General features: G+C 40.0%; 1 protein-coding gene across 4 annotated transcripts in view; it reads left to right on the forward strand.

Moving 5' to 3' along the window:
- The window catches only part of CPNE4 (copine 4), a 335,017-nt gene that overhangs the window by 294,259 nt on the left and 19,258 nt on the right, over nucleotides 1-21,500 (forward strand). For 3 of the 4 annotated variants that reach the window (XM_048838761.2, XM_048838759.2, XM_075125700.1), the window contains one exon: nucleotides 12,227-12,293. In XM_048838761.2, coding sequence (XP_048694718.1) covers nucleotides 12,227-12,293 — 67 coding nt within the window. The remainder of the gene's footprint in view (nucleotides 1-12,226; nucleotides 12,294-21,500) is intronic. The other variant, XM_048838760.2, reaches the window with a different exon arrangement.

A 21,500-nucleotide genomic window follows, 5' to 3' on the forward strand; every position in this document is an offset into this window, starting at 1 on the left:
CCACCTCCCTAATGGCTACTAATGAGCAAAGAGTAAATAATTCCAGCTAAGTGCAGGAATAATGTATGCTTAGAGCAGTGCAAAATGTTTAGAGTGAAAATCCAAAACCCCTTTACAAATCCAATATCTTGGCCAACTTTAATAAAAGATTTGAAAAACCCTTTAGGGTTTGATGGTGCTCCCATTGCAGTTGTGGTGAGTTTTGATATTAGCTTCTCATACTTGCAGAACATTGTTGGTGCTCGGTATATAATAATTCTTATTGATTATGTACTGTTATTAATTAAAAATAATAATCATTATTGCCTCAATATTTTATGCCTGGCTGACTCAAACTCAACTATTCCGATGGAATACACTAAAAATGAAACTTCTCAGATCTAGAACCAGCCCACCCCTTTTCTCCAAGGGCACCCTTGCCTTTTGTCATAGATGCAACCTTAACACAAGTTAAGCAAGTTCCATTGGCGTTCCATTCATGAAGCTAAGCACTTGCTTAAGTGCTCTGCCTTCAGGAGGGAAATAAAGTATTTAGGCTTAGTTCATAAGATCTAGTTTTTAATCAGAACCTATTCCCATCCCAATATCTTAAAATCAACAGATAGAGCTCATTCTATAGCTATTTTGTACCTGCACTGAGGATGAAGAAATACAATGAATACCTTTGCTGTAGTCATCTGAAGAATATACATTAAAACAATCATGTCAGAGACAAGGAGGAGAGCAGAAGTTGGCTTTGGTCGTAATGTTAATATAATACTAATTAATTAAATCTGTGGCCAAAGGGTGTTTCTTTTAATTAGTAAGTTTTCACTGTATGCAACACTTACTTTTTCATAAATTCACTACTTAAAGCCATGTTAAAAATTAATCTACCCATGCAGCTCAATAAATAAAAATATTGTTAATTATTGAACATATCTGTTTATCACTTTAATTACAGAGGCAGCCTTTCTGGAGTTAGTAAGCAGAAAAGATCATCAAACTATCTAAATAAGGTTAGAAACCATTGGGGAAAAGAATATTTTCATACTTCTTGAAGCATGTATTGCACCACTTACATCCCAGGAAAGTGAACAAAGAAGTATAAAAACAATACTCTTACACTCCCCAGTTAAACAAAATCCTTAGCACACGCTTAGAGTTAAGCATTTGGCTTTAATTGGGCTTAAGCATCTGCTGAAGTGCTATGGTGAGTCAGGGTCAGAAGCTGAATTGGGACAGATGGTATTTTTAAATAGTCATTGGATTATATACTAGGTACTATATTAATTCATCCTTGGACTAGATCCTCAGGACCTTGGCCATCACATACTGTGCCTGCACACTCATGCACATATTTGGAGTGGTCACCATTACAAAGCCTTTATTGGCTACCATCATTACAGTGTATCTCTGTAATTAGAACAGGAAATCTCTATGATAATCGTGTGGTCAAAATTGGTAAAGATTGACTTTGTAATGGTTTCTCTGATACATATTCAACTCCGCTCCTGCCCATGTCTCTGCTCTCATTTCTTACTGCTCTCAGCTTCACCCCTGTTCAATGTTGGTCTCCTTGAAATTCCTCCTCAGATTCACTTCTTCTTCAAAATTCACAAATGCTAGCTCATGTCAACAAAATGTACTGCTTTCTCCATGGACAAAACAATAGAAGTGTTGCTCTAAGAGAGAAACTGCCTCTGGAGTCTCCAATTTGGTCTGTGTTATCTATCTAGTCAGCCTATTCTCCTCAGGGCTAGAACTTTGTCTTGTGCGATTCTTAGCTCTCTGTCAGCATTAACGAGTAAATAATAGTAGATGTAATTTGTCTAGTGGTGATTCCCTCCAAAGAAAGTGACCTGAAGAACAGATCTTTATAACTCACAAATGCAGTAGAAAATAGTGTACCACAGATAGCCCGATATATCTACTGTGGAAACTAGGTAATTTCATAAATCTTTATGGGTGGTGGTTCTTTTTGGCATTTTGGCTAAGAATAAGTGTGGCACCAGCTTTGTGTCTGCTGCATCTTCCACCAGCATGGGACAAACATAATGATCTAGTAGATAATCCCCATGTTCCTATTTACAACTTATATGGAGCTTTCAGACTAGTGAATTTCTTCCCTGCATCTTTCAAGTATATAACTAGTTATTTATATTATAATCTGCGCTGTAGCTCTCCTCAGTTATACTAACATTTAGCTGAGCTGCATATTTGTCCTGGTTGGAAACCCATCAGTTCACAGAGGAAAACAATTTTCCAGTACTTCTCATACAAGTTTAATCACTTACTGTAACAAGAGTTGACACCTTTTGTCAAAGAATAGCATAACAGAAAGACGTGGGGCCAAATTGCCTGCTTAGTCACATCTTTATCACCTCTTTGGAGTCAGTGGGATTACACAGGTATAACTGAAAGTGGTGGTTGTCCCTTTAAAGCTTAGATTTGCCAAAGGAAGATGCAGTATTCCATCCCACAGACCTCTGAGTAGTAGTCTGTGTTTTGTTCACATGGACACAGCTGTTATTGATTGCTGGCTTTTGTTTGACTGAAATGATGAAGCCAGGGAAAATGTCTTTAAAGTGTCCTGAAATAAATATATGCCCTCAGTATCATAAATGTGGCTGATTCAGGAGTTCTGTGGTGAGAATCTGACTTCAGCAACATGCAAATACCTTGTAAAATTACCTTGATTTTGGATTCCAAATCAATAGCTCAGGGAAGCGGGGGGGGGGGAGGTTGGCAATTTTTTCCTAGATATTGTATAGGGCATCTAGTTGAATACCTAATTATCAACATGTTTTATTTCTGATTTTGCTGTATCTGTTTTTATTATTTTCTTCAATTTGAATGTCACTTTGATTTCAGTTGAATTATACCAGCAGAGAATTTGGTTCTCTTGGGTCACAGAAGGGTTACTACAAATACTTCTTTTCTGGTCATCCTAGAAAATTCATTTCCTTCCAGGAGCAAATTAAAAATCTCTCTTACACATATATATATGCCTAAATATGCTCCTACTTTCCCTAGCTCCCAGACACAATGAATTTTCCATCTGTTTAGATCTGGTAGAAAACAAAATGAAAATGACTGAAAAACATTGTAAGGAAAAGTCATATCATGTCACTCACATCACTGAAACTCTAAAAATAATGACAGGTTTCAGAGGAACAGCCGTGTTAGTCTGTATTCGCAAAAAGAAAAGGAGTACTTGTGGCACCTTAGAGACTAACCAATTTATTTGAGCATGAGCTTTCGTGAGCTACAGCTCACTGCTCACGAAAGCTCATGCTCAAATAAATTGGTTAGTCTCTAAGGTGCCACAAGTACTCCTTTTCTTTTTTCTAAAAATAATGTAATTCCACCCCTGCTTATCGTGATGCAATGAAAAAGGATAAAACTCAATATATATGTAGCAATGATTTTGCTATGTGATGCAGCGTTATGTATAGTCTGGAACTTTAAAACTGCACTTGTCCTATTTACAGGCTCTCACAGTTGTTCAGTAAAATTTACCGTGAAGGGTAGGATATCCTCTGCAAGACAGGTGGAGTTCTAAGCCTCCAAGACAGAAGGGTTGTGAAACTGTCCTTTGTGTGGGTTTGGTATCAGTTTACTGTGCAATTCCATTGATCTTCCAGGGCAATTTAGTTAACCCTTTGGAAACTACAGAGACACATACACATCCTCCTAAGAACTCACTTGACTAGCAATCTGGAAGATTAGTAAGAGCCCTTCTATGGTCTCATGGAGCACCCCCAGACTCTTTCTAACAATGCAGTCCCATTTGTTCAACAAAGGACGTTTCCTGAATTACGTCATTTTACACCTGCAAGTATAAGTCAGGTCACGGCCAATTTATTTATAAACTAACAAGGAAGCTTGCCATTTTGGTCTCACCTCTCCAATTATGCCATTTTACTAGGCTATAATCTAGCAAGACAATCTTGTCTTTTTACGTTTTATCACCAATACCTTTCATTTCCCTTCGCCCATTTCCCACCTCATTTACAAAGGCTTCTTTCAATAGATATTTACACTTTTTTTTTGCTTAGCCTATGAATTTCAGAATTCATTTGGTATTTTTGCACTGCAGAGCTTTTTCAGTCTTCTTTTCATGTTTATCAGGGGAAGTTTAAGGCTATTGTATTTGGATTTGGATTTGTTAGATACTTCATTAGTAGATGCCGTTCAGTGGCTAGCTTCAGGGAATTTGTATTCCCATTATTCATTAATTATGCCCCTTGTAGGGGATACTGCCATTACCTTCATACTCTTGAAGCCCCATTTTATAAATTTATATTATTGAGCAGATTCCAGCTCCCTGAAGGCGACTAAGAAGCATTTTGTAATTTGTTGTATTTCAAATACAGCTATAACTAAAGCTGATGCATGAATGCTAATGTCTAGATTTTGAATATTTATGACAGGACCATGTAGAATTTTTGTCTGTGTCCAGCCAAACAGGGCAACAATAGCCTTAGTTTATCATACTTTTAGGTTCTCTGAGCAGTTTTTGTATTACAAGAAGTAATGTCAACCCATTCCTGCTGCTCCATGGAAACCTACTGTGCATTATGGGCCAAATCCTGAGGTCCATTAACCTCAATGGAAGTTTGCTTAACCAGGGACTTACTAAAAACTGGGGGCTCAGTTGTATTTAACAAGTACTGTCCTGCTCTGGGAGTGATTTGGCCCCACACGGAGAAGAATACAATCCCTCTGAATGCAGAGGGATTGTGCTTACTGCCACACTCCTCCACTTGTCCTCTTCCAACCCACAAGCCCTGAATCTAGCAGCATTGATGGCTGGCAGAGAGGAATTGTTGAGCCATGGCCCACCCCTGTGAGAGCATAGGGATGCAATTGTGCCCAGCTGCTGTGCAGGACCATGAGAGGCTACTTGTACGGAGCATGGAGCAGTTGGACCCAACCTGACCCAAACCCAGGTCATCATTGTTTGGCCCTGTCAGATCATGCAGATCAGCCCTGGGTATCCTAAATTTACCTAACTCCAGTTGTGATGAAGGAACTGGAAATGTTAAAGTATTTCAAATGGTTGCTATATTTTCTTTGGAGCTACAGCAAATCCCTTATAAGCTGTTGTGATTCCATATTTATTGGCATCAAGACCTTCTGAGATAAGTACTTAATATACTCAGGAACATGATTCACTCATATGGTTTAGGGATAAAATACTTAATTCAGCTCATTTTCTTCCAAGTCATTCCCTAAACATAAAAGATTACAGTTTTAATAGAGTTTAATGATGATTCTGTCTTTTGCCTTTTTGCTCTTTTTCCTGGTTTTTAAAAAAATGAAATGTGTAATGGGCATCCAGATTTTAATCTGGCAATTTGAGATGTCTATTTAAGTGAGAATAACATTTGATATTATCATGGGAAAATTTACTGTAACAGAGTGAGTTCAGTGGCTTTTTTATAGCTAGATTGGAAAATGAAAGACTCATTAGTTGATTTTGGTCACCTTCGAACTAGAAATTGGAAAATATTCTCCTCCTAGCTTTGCTCTGACCCTGAACCAAAATTACAGAGGCAGGTTTAGATTTAAGAATTCTGATCAGATACACTCGCTGCAAGAAATTCAAATAATTTGAGATTCTAGTTTTAGTCCATTTATAATATCAATGTGATCAACATCAGGAAAAGCAAGAATATATATTCTGCAGGTAGTCATTTGCCAAGAGGCCACCTGAAACCTAAAATTAATCTTTAGACTTTTTTTGCCTCCCACTCCCCTACCACCAGCACAGTGCTATTAGTTTGCAACTATATTCTCAGTGCAAACCACATTTTCCTGGGAGGGTCTCCTAAGCACATGCTTAACTAGAAGCAGTTGAAGTCAATGGAACTACCCATGTATTTCAAGTTAGCAGGTGCACAAGTTGCTGAATTGCGGCCAAAGTACTTTCACTGATAAAAGCAGGCCAACAAAAACCAAAGGAGGTGGATAATTATTAGCCTTATTTTACAGATCGGTAACATGACACACAGACAGGTTAAAGGCAAAATTTCCCAATGTGGATGCCTTAAAATTAGGTACTTAAATCTGTATTTAGATACTTAATAAAAGTAGCCTGATTTTCAGAGATGCTGAGCAAAGATAGCTCTCAGTGACTTCCATGAATTTAGGAACGAAGGCATCACCAAACAAATGATCCAGCTAATCCAGTGTCTTGAGCAATGGCCAGTACCACTGGTCTCAGAGGAGGGTTCATGTGACTTACCCAGAGAAGTTTTGTCCTATCTCCCTTCAGGTAGCGTTTGACTCCTGCCCTGAAGCATAAGGGTTTCTGTCTTTAGTAAGTTTTATTCAGTTGAATAAAACTGTGGATATTCTTCATATAAATAATTAATCCCTTGGCTTCCGTGATAGCTTGTGTAAGGGAGTCCAACCGGTTAATGATGTGTTGTTGAAAAATATAACTCCTTTTATAAGTATTAATTGTGTTGCCATTTAATTTCATTGGATGTCCCAGTTCACTTTCTCTGTACCATTCACAAATTTACAAAATGCTTTCATTTCCTTTCATTAGTCTCCTGTCGAAACTAAACAGTCCAAATCATTTAAATATCTCTTCTCATTTTGGTCACCTGTCTCTGAACTCCCTCTATTTCTGCTGTTTTTTTTTTTTAAATAAAGTGACAAGAATTGAACTCTGTGTTCAAGATGAAGGTTTATTTTCAGGATTGTTTTTTATCTTGTCCTCTCTACATCCTTATCTTTTGGTTTTTTAACCTCTTCTGTGCATTAAGCAGATGTTTTCATTGAGCTGTCTACGATGATTCTCAAGTCTTTTTCCTGAATGGTTAGTTTAGAATGTTTGAGTATTTCACATGATGTTTGAGTGTTTCACATGATTCCTTTCCGTGTATGTTATCTTATATTTATCAACAACGTTTCTGTTGAACCTGAACCCTAGCCCTGACTTTTCCTCTGACTCAAGTCCAAGTCCTGTGTAGACATATCCTTTAAGATCAGTGACCAGAGAGACAGCAATAACAATTGGACAGATTGCCCGGTGTTAGTTGCGCAATATATACTTACAATGCATCAGGACAGGGGAAATTAAATTATCCACCTCTTGAAAATCTCTAAGTTAATAGTTCAGAAGGTTTGAATATTGTGATTAAGAAGTTCATGTTTCTGGTATATTTTCTATTATAGACACTGAGTTTGTGATATGTACTGCACTGTTTGTGGAACAGCATTACAGACTTTTTTGCTTGCTTTAATAAAACAAACAAAAAAAACCCCTCACTTTAGATGGGAAATGTTTCATTTTCTGTGAGCCGGGGGGGAAAATAACTTCACATCACACTTTTTCCTACTTTGCGAATGCATCAATTTTTCTTTTTTTCTGACTTTGGTCTCAAAATCATTTCAGAGTTGAGAGGCAACTTTGAACCCTGCTTTGGATATAACCTCATTTCCTAGTTTAGGAGGTGGATTACGCAAATCAGTCTTTTTTTTTTTTTTAGTGAGGGAGGAAAGGGGGATTATACAGATGTCCAGAAAGATGTTTTTGGCAAATAAATCAGACTTCTCTCCAAAAGTAGTGGGCATGACATCAGTACTTGGGACTGTAACCGTGGGTGATTATTCATTAATTTAAACAGATGAAAAACCAGTCTTTTCCCTAGCTGCATTCAGAGGTTCTTGTCAATCCTGAGACACACAACTGAGGTTGATGTAGTTATGGTTAATGGGTTTGAGGTTCAATGAAATAAGAGTGGGAGAAGTGGTGATTTAGGTCTGTGGTACAAATAATCCTTCATTTTAAAACTATATATAACCCTTTTTTCTCTCGCAGCCCGAGGTACAGGTCACTTGCTGATTTAAACTAGAGTAAATGGTGGATTCTCTTGAACTTGAAGTCTTTAAATCATGAGTTGAGGACTTCAGTAATTCAGCCAGAGAATCTGAGTCTATTACAGGAGTGGATGGGTGAGGTTCTTTGGCCTGTGGTGTGCAGGAGGTCAGACTAGATGATCACAATGGTCCCTTCTGGTCTTAAAGTCTATGAATCTATGAGTCTAAACCTAATCTAGATCTACTCAATCAGCCTATAGTATCCCTTAAGTGTTATGCATCTGCTTAGCCGAATAAAATACCAATAGTTATATCTCTGCAGACAAATAAGAAGCAGCACAATTATGGCAACTATTTAACCTACCAGGACAGCTTTGTAGTTGTCACTGGCTTCACTAGTTTCCTCTTTACATGTATTAGAGCTCAAAGTTCTCACTATGTAAAATGCAAACTCTCAAAACATATTTCCAAAATGTATGATCCTTGTCATAGCTGACCTTCACGTTGATTTTCTTTTATTCCCGGTGACATGTATGTTTTATAATATTTAGCATCCCTGAAGTTAAATAATTCAGGATTTTGCAAATTATGTTTTGCTTTGAGTTTCAGAGGAGCTTTTCCTGCTCTGTGTAGATGGGAAAGCTGCAAAAAAATATCAAGTGAACTTGACAAGGTGTTCTTTCTTTGTAATTTTTTTAAATGGTTTTGCCCGAGGTGAGGTTATTAGTAGTAGTAGTCGTATTTATTTATTATTAACACTCCAGAGTCAACCTTAGGTTTTGTGTAGCACCACTGTCTTTCCCTGCCTTTGCTGTCTCCTCCGATGTATTTGGCAGTGCTGTCCGTCATGATGTGGATGGCAGTTTACATGTGTATGCCCAAAGCTCTTTGTGACAGAATAGGGAGGACAAACAATAATATACCTCTGGCTGTATGTCTTCTTTCAGATGTGTTTATATGAAAAAGAAAAAGGAAAAAAAAATCATTACAGCAGAGCCCACTCTTACCCAAACACTCTGCTGTAATGATTTTTCTTCTTTTTCTTTTTTGTATAAATACATTTGAAAGAAGACATGTGAGAGAAAGCCAGAGGTGTATTCTTGGGGCTCAATAACACTTGGGGCAGCCCCCATCCTGCACTGTCCAGATGCCAAAACAACTCCTGACATAACATAGAGCAGCTGTAGGACTGCTCTAAATTACGTTGCCAGCAGCTGCAGTGGTGGAATGCCATGCCCCTCCAGCCTATGTCATGTCTCCTCCCTAGCCCTAACCCATCCCCTGCACCTAAAGGAATTTTTCTGCAGCCAAGGGAGCTCTCGGCAGCCCCTTGGCAGCCTTTTTCCTGCTACGTTTCAGCAGGGAAGAATAGGCAGAAATGGAGCTGAGAATCAAGCCCAGAGTTTCCATATTGTGCACAAAGCTGCAGCGGAAGGGGTTAAAGGAAATGAGATGGTGATGAGATATAAAAGACAAGAGAAGTTTTTAGCAATAATCATTTATCATCTTGATAAATTCCATTTCCCCTTCCATCTAGATATGCAGCATTTACACAATTGAAATACCTATTGTAGAGGGACACCACTGAAATCAAAGTTAGATTTCTTTCTAAAAGGTGTTCTCTAGATCCATCACAAATTTTGGAGCTTGATGCAGTAATTGCAGCATGAAATTTTATGACCTGTATAATGCAGGAGGCCAGACTAGATGATCATAATACTCCCTTCTAGTCTTAAAATCTAGTCAATCACAGCAATATAGGGTTTAATTTGATAAACCAACCATGTTTAATCATTGATGTAACACAAAATTTTTGTCCCATTTTGCTGTCTCTTTGATTCTTATTTCTTATCCTCTTAATGGGTAGCTGACTTCTAATTTGCATCTATTATAAAGGGTTTGCCCACTTCCAGAAGTGTTTAATCAAAGGGAAGGCAATCAGCAGATGGTTGGCATAAAATTTCACTGCCCCCTTAGGTTATGACATCTCTTGGAATGAATGTTTCATTACCATGCAAATGATTCATTGTCATATAGGATAGCATATGGGACACAATATTACATTCCCCCAGATTTAAACAGCAAGTACATTTCATAGCAAGGCAGCAGTTCATAAGAGCTTAGCCCTCAGGTGGGAACAACTTTTACTCACTACAGCCAAGCCATTGTTAGGCACCATTGATCTGGGCGTGGTGATTATTTCCACATCCCATTGTCAGTCCCCTGAGCCAGGCAGTCCCCAAGGACTGAGAGCTTTTTTTAAAAAAAAAACAACTTCCATTTTGCTCTGCTCCCAAAAGATTGACCAGAAATACCATGGCACCTTTCCGGCAGGATGCCCAACTGAGTGGTGTGACACTTGTAGTGGGTGCTGATATATTTCTGTGAGTATGTCTGCAGTCGTGAGTTATTCACTAGGCAAGGACTGACCACAGAGTCAATTAAAAGTTCTGCCCAAAACTGTGTATTTTTGGAGGTTCCCAAGATAGTAACAGAAACTCAGCCTCTCAGGGAACCCTCCTGACTACTCAGTGCAGTCTTCAAGCAGAGGAGCTGAATCCAAGTCAGCAAAGCACTGATGCATATGTGTTAATGACTCCATTAGGACTTAAGACCTTGTTTAAAGTTAAGCATGTATGTAAATGCTTTGCTGAGTAGGATGACCAATTTAAGAGCATTCTTAAGACTGAGCACATGCCCAAGTGTTTTGCTGAAAAGGGGCTAAGATGTCATCAGAGTTTGTCAGTTTTCATATACCCTATGGAGAGAGAGGAGTCTATAGCATCTGCACAAATGAGCTTTGTGAAGTGAGAAGGAAATCAATGGCCATGTAGTCTCCTGGTCTTCTGAATCAGGATCTCTCTCATCTCCATCCAGATGATCAAACTGGAATGAAGAACAAAGCATCTCGTTGTAACACTTGGAAGCAATTTTACCATGACATTAAATATACCAGCTCATCACCCAACCTATGTCTAACGTAAAATAAAATCTTTGAACAGATTTTAGTAGACACCAGTCAGGTTACAGGTGGAAACCCTCATTCAATCTGCAACTTGTCGTAGGTGAAATTTCCCCTTCTGTAATGTTGCCAGAAGACACTTCCCACCTGGATTTGTGAACCCAAATCACAAACACACTTAATTACACAATCCTCCTTTCACTAGACGCTGTCATCTTGAGTAGGATGATCCTGTCTCTTCTTACCTGGAAGAACTATTTTGTCACAGATCTTACCTATATGAAGATTGTTTCTAAAATACTGTAAGGAACCCACGCTACTCTCAATCATGGGGCAGAAAACAGAATAGGACTACACTTACCATGCTCTGTATCCGTTTCCCCACTTGTGGGATGCTTCAAGACCATTTTACTCCTCCAGTTGGTCTGAATCTCCAAAAACATTAGATTTTTCACCTGACACTCCTCCCCTGTCTCTTTCTGCACTTCACCGCACACTGTCTTACTCCACTCTTCTCTTGCCCTCCTCTGCTTCCTGTCTCCTATTTCTCTTGTCATAAACTTCTTCCATTTATACTTTCTCTCCAACACAGAGCTTGTGCTGTTTCCACTGTGAAAGCGATATTCATACTAGTCTTAAATATAGTCATTACTGATTTATTCTGGGTTTTTTTCTCTTGGTCTCACTTGGTGGAGTCTCCATTTTTCTTTCTGTTTGAGACGGGCTGTGTGATGGGGAAGTGCATTTTGATGTTGTGCTAAATTCATTTCAGTGTGCTATGTTTCATGGAGGTGTCCTGCTGGATCTGGATGGGGGAGCAGGAAGGAGAGAAAGAGAGAGCAATAACTAGCAGTTAATTACAGGTAGCAACAATGACCAGCAAAAGGCAGACAGCCACCAGCTGTAGAAATAAGGGAGGAATTGCTAGAGTCGGGAGAATCTGAGAAGTTGTAGACTCTGTCCAGCAAAGATGTACTCGTATGCCTAACAGTATACACGGTGATTAGTGCCAGTAGAGTCAATGGGGCTATTCGTAGTGCAAAAGGTTAACCGTGTGCTTAAATCTTTCAAGGATCAGGGCCTTGATCTGCAACCTATTACAGTAGGCATATCAAATAACAGGACATAATAGGAAAAGAAAACCAAACGGCATGTCAGAATATAGAGTATAACAGTCCATCTCAGAGAAGAGTGTTGGGAATCTAGTAATGTCTGTGTTTCAGGATGCTCTGAGAAACACAAACAGGAATCTAAATGTGCGAGTAAAGGGTGACGATTCTTGCAAACATAAATAACGGTGACCAAATGACATGCATGATCTAGCAGCCTTTTCTGTGCTCTTCTGCTTTGTCACCATTTTCATGAACAAATATGAAGGAATAAATGTTTAGTGGAACAATGTACATTTCTTGGTGGAAAAAAAACCCTTTTTTATTTTGTTTTCAGTGATAAAATGTTCCCAGCCTTTGGTTTTGGAGCCAGGATACCACCAGAATATAAAGTAGGTGTACAGGTGAATCTTTCTAATTTCCATGGTTTATATGGCACAGTGTATTGCTGTTGGTGAGATGGTTTATCTTTGGGGGAAATAGTTCCCTCAGCTTGTTTCATTCTGATGACTTTCTGCTCAAGATATTATCTCATTACATACACAATGCTAAGAGTCAGTCCAACATTAATGATGTTACGTCAAAAACAATGTAATGGCATTCACACACCCATATCCTTTTTTATGAGGTTGACATGAGGATGACTGTGCCTTATCTTTTCAGGTTCAGATTAGGTTTTGAAGAATATTTAAGAGCAATATTTTGGAACCATTAAAAACTTCTTAAGGTTTGATATCACAGACCCAACATTTGGAAGATTCGCTTTAATGTTGGGGCTGGCGCTAATGCTTTCAGAGGATGTGATTAAGTTGACGTTGTTCCCAAAAATAATGGCTTTAGTGATGTGCTAAGTTGTGGCAATTTTGTGTGCCCAAGGGACTATCATCAGTGCAAGCAATGGAATGCAAGAAAATATCCATGCTAGAAACAAGTGGTACCCATGCAAAAAGAGTGAGGACTAGATTGATACTGAGGCTAGAAGAGGTGAACATAAGAAAATAAAATCTGCAGAGGGGATAATAGAGTCAGAAAGGTGCCTGAGAACAGAGAGACGGGAGTCCAAATTCTGTGTTGCTTGTGTAAAGTGGTGTGTGGAGAATAACCAAATGATGTTCCTGAGCTGATAAGAAACACGAAGCTATCTAATGATTCTGCACTGGTTTAAGTCAGGTGCAATCTGGGAAGAACACACCTTGTGAAGACAGCCTCAAAGTCTACACAGCAGATTTCTTCTCAGCATAGTATTATTGTATTGTACCCCATGCAGATGGAGGAAGGAAAAATTGTGACAATGCCATTAGGACTCAGCTGTATAGAGCACAAACCAAAGGTCTGATTCACTATCCACTGAAGTCAGTGAGAGTACTTCCCTTGGCTTCCATGAGCACTGGATCAAGCCCAAAGTGTGCAGTGCATTGGCAAACAGCAAAATGTGTCACAGAAGGCATGCTTATCTGAGAGGCTACTTAGAGGAATGTGTTACTCTGCTGGCTGCAATTCCTTGACAAGACATCTGATGGTGATAGTACATTATAATGGGCAGCATGAAGTTTTGCTCCTTTTCCAGCAGAAATAATCAGCCTGCAGGTTGTGCCAGTCTGACCAGCGTATTGGCGACATCGTACTTCTGTTACACCTCAGTAACAGATTACCTGACTCTCAAAGGAGTCAGAGGTGCTGTAGGAAAGACAGACACACCATCATGGAGTGATTTCCTAGCTAGGCAAAACTGTTGTTTGCACACTCCTTTTGAAAACCATACAAGCAAGCACTCATAGTAAAGTTGGGGACTTGCACTGAACATTGCAACTCAGGGCACGTAGGAAGTCTTAAATGCAGTAGCAAGGGCTGCCCTTGTGGTGGTAAGGAATTGGTCTCATAGGACTTAAGCAATGTGTGATGCTTCAACCACTCTATACAGGGTTGAAAGGAGTAAAGGTGACCAGGCAGGCCTATTAACTTTATGGGGTGCATCTGGAGGAGGAGCCAGGGAACATGCCACTAATTAGAAGGAGGCTCAGCTAGGCAGGAACAAGCTGGGGTCAGTATAAAGTCTAGGTCGAGTGAACAGCAAGGTGGCTACAGGAAGACAGGGAAGTAGGCTGCAGTTAGTCCCTGAGTGGAGAGAGTTGGGAGGCTGGCAACTCTAGGAGGGTGGGGTGCAGAGGAAAGGCAGATGAGTGGAAAGAAGCCCAGGGAAACAGCAACAGGGGTCAGACCATGCAGAGACCTTGGCTGCTTGTTGTAAGGTCCCTGGGCTGGAACCCAGTGTAGAAAGCAGGCCTGGGTTCCCCTACCAGCCACTGGGGAGTGGCAAGGGCAGTGGAGACAGCAGGTCAGGGAGAACTGTGAATTCTGCAGAAGGGGAGGACCTTAGTGACCTGACCAGAGGAGACTGCAGATCTGGGAGCCGCAGACCGAGACAGGATGGGGGAGACACCTCCGGAGGGAGAGCGTAAGCCTGGAAGAGCTAATTCCCAGGACGGTCAGAAGGAGGCGCCTCTAGCGGTGAGAGGACCCTATGATACCATGACAGACAAGGACAGTCACAAAAAGGAGATGGAGATGGGTTCAGGAGAAGTCGTTTAAACCTGTGAATTCGATTACTTGTAAATTGAGTGTGTGCGTGAGCAAAGGGAGCCACAAAGCACACAGACTTTCAAAAGAAAAAACAATGGACCAAAGTAACATCTGCAATCTGCTCAAGGGGAAAGTGCCATAGAGATGATGGAGTGGCAATGGTCTGACCTCAAATAGTCAAATGAAAACCCACGGAAAAGAATAACCAGGTTACAGCAAGAGATGGGGGACCTGCAACCAATTTGGTCCGAGCTCCCACGAAAGAGAGAGCCCTATCAACACTATGCTGAGCAAATAACTGGCGAGGAAGGAGGAAATCAGTTTTACTATGTGAGTATACATCTGTAAATCTTAACTAGCACATGCATGCACAGCTGGAAATGATGTTAATAATTGTCAACACGGCTGTCCAGTACATCCTTCTGAAATCATGTCTGTATGCAATAGCTATGTTCTCCCATAGACTGTCACCTGCTGTTGCTCCCAGCTTTGTTTTAACTTCTTTTCTAAATTAGTTAAAACCTGTGTCCCCTGGGAAGAAGGAAATAGGTTTCAAAATTGATACATTAATAAGGGTTATTGTGGGACAAGGGACATATGTCTACCCTGTAATTAGACACCTGTGGCCAGCCTGTGTCAGCTCACTTGGGTTAGGGGGCTTGGGCGAAGTGGCTGTTTACTTGCACTGCACATGTTCACTTTGGGACCCTTCCACCTCACAGGGTCCTGGAGCCTCCAGCCCCAGCCTGAAAGTCTACACTGCAATTAAACAGCTCCTTAGCCTGAGCTTCACGAGCCCAAGTCAGCTGGCATGGACCAGCCATGAGATTCTAATTGCTGTGTAGACATATCCCCAGATGCCAAATATTCCTCACGAATTGTCTCAGATGGGAGCATCCACATCAGTGGTGACTGTGAGACAACATGAGGTCCAAATAGGAGCCAACTAATCATTGTGCAGTTACAAGATGAGAAAGAACCAGAGCAATGTAGCTGTTAAAAGCAGTGAAGAAGGTAAGTGTACAAAGTACAGGTCTTTTTTATGTAAAATAGAAAAAAGGCCCATAACTTACTATTAAGTGTGCATTAGGGTTTATAAAGCAGTTACTGAACATTTCCTTAATATTCATAATCAGTTGTATGCCACTTACATACAACTTGACCATAACTATAATCTGGGTCAGTGTCTCATGAGTACACTGTATCATGTTTTCAGAAGAATTTATATAGTCCTAAGTGCTGGACAGTTTCGACTTTTTCAGTACATGTTGGGCTTCTGTTAGTAGTTAGGGATTGACGTAGGAAGGTAAGAGTCTATTGTTGGCTTCAATATATTCCATCCTATTCATCACCTCCTAACCTCCTCTTATTTGCTGCATTAAGTGCAATGTCCAACATGCTAACTGTTGTTCTTTACAGGTAAAATGCATCTTCTACTTCCAGACCTAAAGAAGAGCTCTGTGTAAGCTGGAAAGCCTGTCTCTCCCACCCACAGAAGTTGGTCCAATAAAGATATTCCCTCCCCCACCTTGTCTCTCTTCCACTTTAGATTGACAGTGTGGAGCAATGGCAATGTGCATCTCCACAGGCATTTCAGAACCTTTCTGAGTGTGAGCTCTTTTTAAAACATGCTTCTATACACAGTTTCTACAGTATTTCCCTTGCGTGAACACCTCTGCTGTGCCACATTGACTGACTGTGACATTTTTCCATATTTCAGCTCCAAATGAAAATGCTCAGATTTGATTCTTTTCTTGCTAGCAGCTAAAGAGTTTGAACGGCTGTTTCTGGGGTGGGACAGGAAATCCTTCGGAGCAGAAATAGTGACAAGTGGCGCACGCCTCATTCCTCATAAGCTCCAGCTGTGCTATCTGATGTTTTGCAGTATGATCATTTTTCTCTGGTAATTCTTCTCTTCATCAGGCTGCCCTCCAACCCAAGTGAGGACGCACTGTAACTCTGAGAATACTGATTGCTCAGACTTGGACTAGAGTAGGCCTCTCAGACACCCACCTCTCTGAAGGTGATAGTTCTGTCAGACAATTCTGCTGTGTTACTGGTGGATGAACCCCGAGATAGCAGTGATCTTTATCAAGCGGAGCTAGTTATTGCTTCTACAGCTGAGCAAAAGCAGTCAGATCCCTCAGAGACTGAAGAAGCTTCATTCACCAGCCCAGAGCAGAACACGCAAGTCGGAGCACATACAAGTTATCCCAAGGCAATATCCTATACTGATCGCCCATGTCTTGAATAGCACAATTGGTTAGTCTCTAAGGTGCCACAAGTCCTCCTTTTCTATTTGCGAATACAGACTAACACAGCTGCTACTCTGAAGCTTATATAGAGGAGTCATAAAAAAGAACAGGGCATGGCAAAAAGTATGGATTCAGAGGATGATGAGGAAAACCATGATGAGGAGGACTAGGAAGCGGGGAAGACTGACCAAACTTGTCTTTTAGAAGATGTGACTCAGAGCAGTGGTCGCAAACCACACACCACCACAAAAGACGTTGTTAAAGTAGAAAAGGAGCAGTTAAAATTGTGTCAACTCCCGGAAAAGAGAATTGCCAAAAGTTAGAGCACTTATTTAAAAAATAAATGGAGACAGATGCCTGAATAGCCATGTGTAAGGAGCAGCATATGGAATGCTGTGTTTAGTTTTTCTTCAACTCTCCATTACTCCTGAAAGAGATGCTAACTTCCCTAATGAAACATCCCAGCTGCGTATGTTGTGAAGACTGCAGGAGAAAACTTTGCTGCTGTCCCAGGACCAAAAACATATTCAGGAGTCTGCACCTTTAGGCTATGGTAAGCATGAACCTGACCATACTTCTCCTGTTAGTAGCCAGCCTTGACCTTGAAAAATGTGTACACCTATGACATTTCCACCCTTTTAGAAAGTAGGACAAAATGTGACCAAAACTACAAATAAAGCCTACTAAATGTGGACATTGCAGACCAAGGAAGAAAGGAAGATCCTGCCATCATGAGTCTAAATTCCTTTATCATCTGGTTGCTGGCTATGGAAACTTGCAAGATGCTCTTTGGTAAACTATAAAATAATTTTTAAAAAATTAACAAGCTTTGCCAAGTAGAAATGCTCTTAGCCAGAGTTGCATGCAGTGCAACTGCCAGACTATTATATTATTAAGCATACTGGAAATAATAGCTTTTGACTGATGATTCTTTGCATTTGACAGTGTCTTAAGAGTGTGCAAAATATGATGCAGTTCTGGATTTGAAATTTCATTTTCAGTTTTTGGTGGCTTAATATTGTTCATTCATATGTGAGTGTAAAACATTGTGCATCTCAGCATTTCTGTTTGTATGCACCCAGTACATTATTGTTCATGCACCCTTGACAAATTGTATTTGAATAAGTAATAAAGCATGTCCCTAACCTTCACGGAATTTGTCAGATCATTTTGTCAGGCAATCCAAGTACTATCACATTGATGTTGCAGGAAAACAGTGAAATGTTCAAAGTACTGTGTTCCTAGTGCATAATCTGTGCAAGGTGCTGTCTGTAGCTGTCAGGCCAAGTTGTACATAAGCAATTACTAGTCATTAGTTCATTTATATGATATTGCTCTGGACTGTGCGTTGGCACTGCAGTCACATCTTGCTAGTGAAACCCATGCCTAGCTACTGTCTCGCACAGTTTGCAATGCTGAACAAGTTACCCAATGGTTTGAGAAAGAAAATAGTTGGCAAATCAATACTTTATGATCAGTCCAAGGTCTTTTCAGTACTTTTGCAAGGGTACACATCTTTGAAACAAGACATTGGCGTATGAGCTAAGGAAATGCTCATTACAGCGTAATGACTAGAGCTGGATAGGAATTTTTCAATTAATATTTTTTTCATCTGAAAATGCCATTTTGTCAGAACTAAAAGTGTTCACTAGAAAGGGTCAGTTTGACTAATTTCCTGTTTCACAAAATTTTTGAAAAAAGTTTAAAAATTGTCAGATATCACATTTCGACATTTTCAAAGGAAAAGCTCAATTTTGGGTGATCAGAACAACTTTTAATTTTGAAATTTATGTTATTTATGATTTTTAAAACGTTTTTAAAAAATGAAAGGTCAAAATTGAAATAAAATATTTAAAAAATCTCAAAACAAAATGTTTTGATTGACCTGATCTGAAATTTTGGGGGTATTTTCAGTTCATAAAAATTTTCACAATTTTGATGTTTCTCCCTGATTCAGGACTGGAAAATTTTTTGAAATTTGGAATTCTTGTGGGATGAAAAGAGTTTCCCATCCAGTTCTAATAATGACATCATCTTGTAACCATCATGGCTACAGAGACGAATTTCAAGTATCCTATGGTTAGGGACAGTCCTAGGCTCTTTGGTATGACAAAATCCATGTAATAGTCCTGCAGTGAATGTTAAACTGGCCACAATGCAAGCCTCTAGGAGATATGGTTATAACCAGACTGTAAATAATTGTCCTTTACCAGGCGGCTCAGAGAATTTATTTTTGCAGCACACTAAGAAATACCAGACTAATGTTATGTAGCCATCACTGACGTTCTGATGAAGTTATCTCTCTTTGAGTAGAATTTATTTTTTGGAGCAGAAAGCCTTACAGGTGCTCAAGTGGTTGGAACCATTTATGCATTATCAGCAATTATTCCGTGACACTCCTTGGGGATGTTTAGTGCAGATAGAATGTATCAGTGTGTTGCTTCTTTGTAATTCTTTGCAGAGCTTAATGTACCATGTAGTCAATGTTTCAAATGTAAGTAAACTAATACTGTACTCATCTTTTACGTGTGGGATTTCGTGGCATTTAAGATTACCTTGCTCTGGCAAATTCTGACCCATTGCACCCCGTTAGAGGAGATCACAATATCATGCCTACTTCTGAACAGCCACCTGGCATTGCTATTTTCCACAATGTATAATTGCCTAAAGCATTTCCCAATGTGCAGTGCATCGAACGTACGCTCCTGCCACTAGGTTACCAATTCAGAAGAGCTATTGAATGGTAGTGCATGACTATCCTGTTGTTCCATGTGGAACACACACCATCTAGTGCATCACTTCATGTAGCTCAAATATCAGAATCAGGTTTGCTGAGACCTTTCAGCCTGATAACCCAGCTCATGTTAAAGTTAAAAAAGCCAACACTTTTACTTATTGCAGTGTGTTGAAAACAGGAGCATCTGAGGCCTGATCCAAAGCCTACTGATGTTAGTGGAAAGACATTGATTGACTTGAAGGAGCTTTAGATCAAGCCTCTGGTGTACATCAGAGGGGTTTGCAATGTACAGCGATCCTGCCCAATAGTAGTCCAAATCAAGATTCGCAATACCTGTCACCTGTATGGAAGTCCTTGCTAATCTGGTCCCTTTTGTATCTTGGCACCCTTAGGAGATGCTTCTAAAGCCAGTGTCTGTTCTTATATATACACCTCCTTCTCTCCCAACTCAGTAGAGTTGGACCTATGGAAAATTAAGAGCAGATATCAGTGATGAACAGTGATTATTCTGTCTTCCCTATAAATACAATACAATATGGTTCTATATTACAGAGTATGGAATGTAAATAGTCTGTAACTTTGCATCACTTGAAAAATATGAATCAGTTCTTAGTGATATCAGTGCAAAACTATAGTACTTTTACCTACCATAAACAGGTAGACCCTGTATGCCCCTATGTTGTTTGAGCACAAATGTCCTAATACTTCATTTATCACACTTTTTGGTTGCTTGCTGTCATAAACAACTCTACGTTGACCATACCAGTTAGGCTTCATATTAAATTACTTAATATATATTGATTTTCTCCCATTTTCTCACAGACACTCCTTGTTTCATGTAAAAAGCTTGCTTAAATGTCACATGAGCTTCTCTTATTACTATTCTATTAGTATCTGTATTATTTTAATGTTGAGAAACTCCAGTCAGGGATTTGGGTCCCACTGTGCTCAGCACACTACACACAAATAACAAAGATGGTCGCTGACAAAAAGCTTACAGTCTAGGCTTACAGTCTAAGCTTATATGAAGAGAGATGACAGGTGGTACAAGAAACAGACACAGGGGAACACGAGGTAACAGTCAAATTATGCAGTGAACAGAGGAGAAACAAACAGAGGAAGTTTGCCTAGGGGGAGAGCCCACACAGGATTTTGCCTTTCAGGCTTCTGCAAGCAGTACATACATCATCTAAGGAGATTTTTTGTTACATTACAAGGTGGGAAATATGGATAGAGAGGGATTGTCGTGACCTGCTTGGGATGTGCCATGTTTGTCTTTCTCCTGGAGGATAGAAATGACTTTGCAGACTACTTGGCTCTGGGAAGAAGGATAAAAGAGTTTGGGGAGCAAGTGATGTTCTTGTCCATCCTCTCCGTTGAAGGAAAAGGCCCAGACAGAGACAGTCGAATTGTGGAAGTAAATGCATGGTTATGCAAGTGGTGTTGGCAAGAGAGCTTTGGCTTCTTTGACAATGAGCTGATGTTCCAGGAAAGCAGATTACAGTGCTGGGATGGGCTCCATTATCAACTATTGGGAAGAGCATCTCTGGACATCATCTGGTCCACCTGATCAGGAGAGCTTTAAACTAGGTTCTATGGAGAATGGTGACAAAAATCTGGCCAATGCACATCTAGGCTCAAGTAACAAAGACAAGGGGAAGGGGCTAATTTCTGGAGAAGGGTCTAGAAATCACAATTGCATTAAGAAAAGCAACAGGACAGTCTGTAAAAGAAATATCTTCGATGCCTATATACAAATGCCAGGAGTATGGAGAACAAGCAGGATGAACTGAAAACCATGGTATATGAAGAAAATTATGACTTAATTGGCATCACAGAGACGTGGTGGGACAACTCCCATGATTGGAGTAATGTGATCAGTGATCACATATCAGTGATGTGTGGGTTATCACCGGAGATGCTGTAGAGAGAAGGATACTTAGAGCAGCATTTCCAGAAGTGTCCTTGGTGGGTCAGGAAGGCCTAAACAGGGGGACATGGAAGGTTTATGCATTGGATGTGGGAACAGCTGGTTTCCT

The sequence above is a fragment of the Caretta caretta genome, chromosome 2, assembly GCF_965140235.1.
Source record: "Caretta caretta isolate rCarCar2 chromosome 2, rCarCar1.hap1, whole genome shotgun sequence".
Classification (NCBI taxonomy): domain Eukaryota; kingdom Metazoa; phylum Chordata; order Testudines; family Cheloniidae; genus Caretta; species Caretta caretta.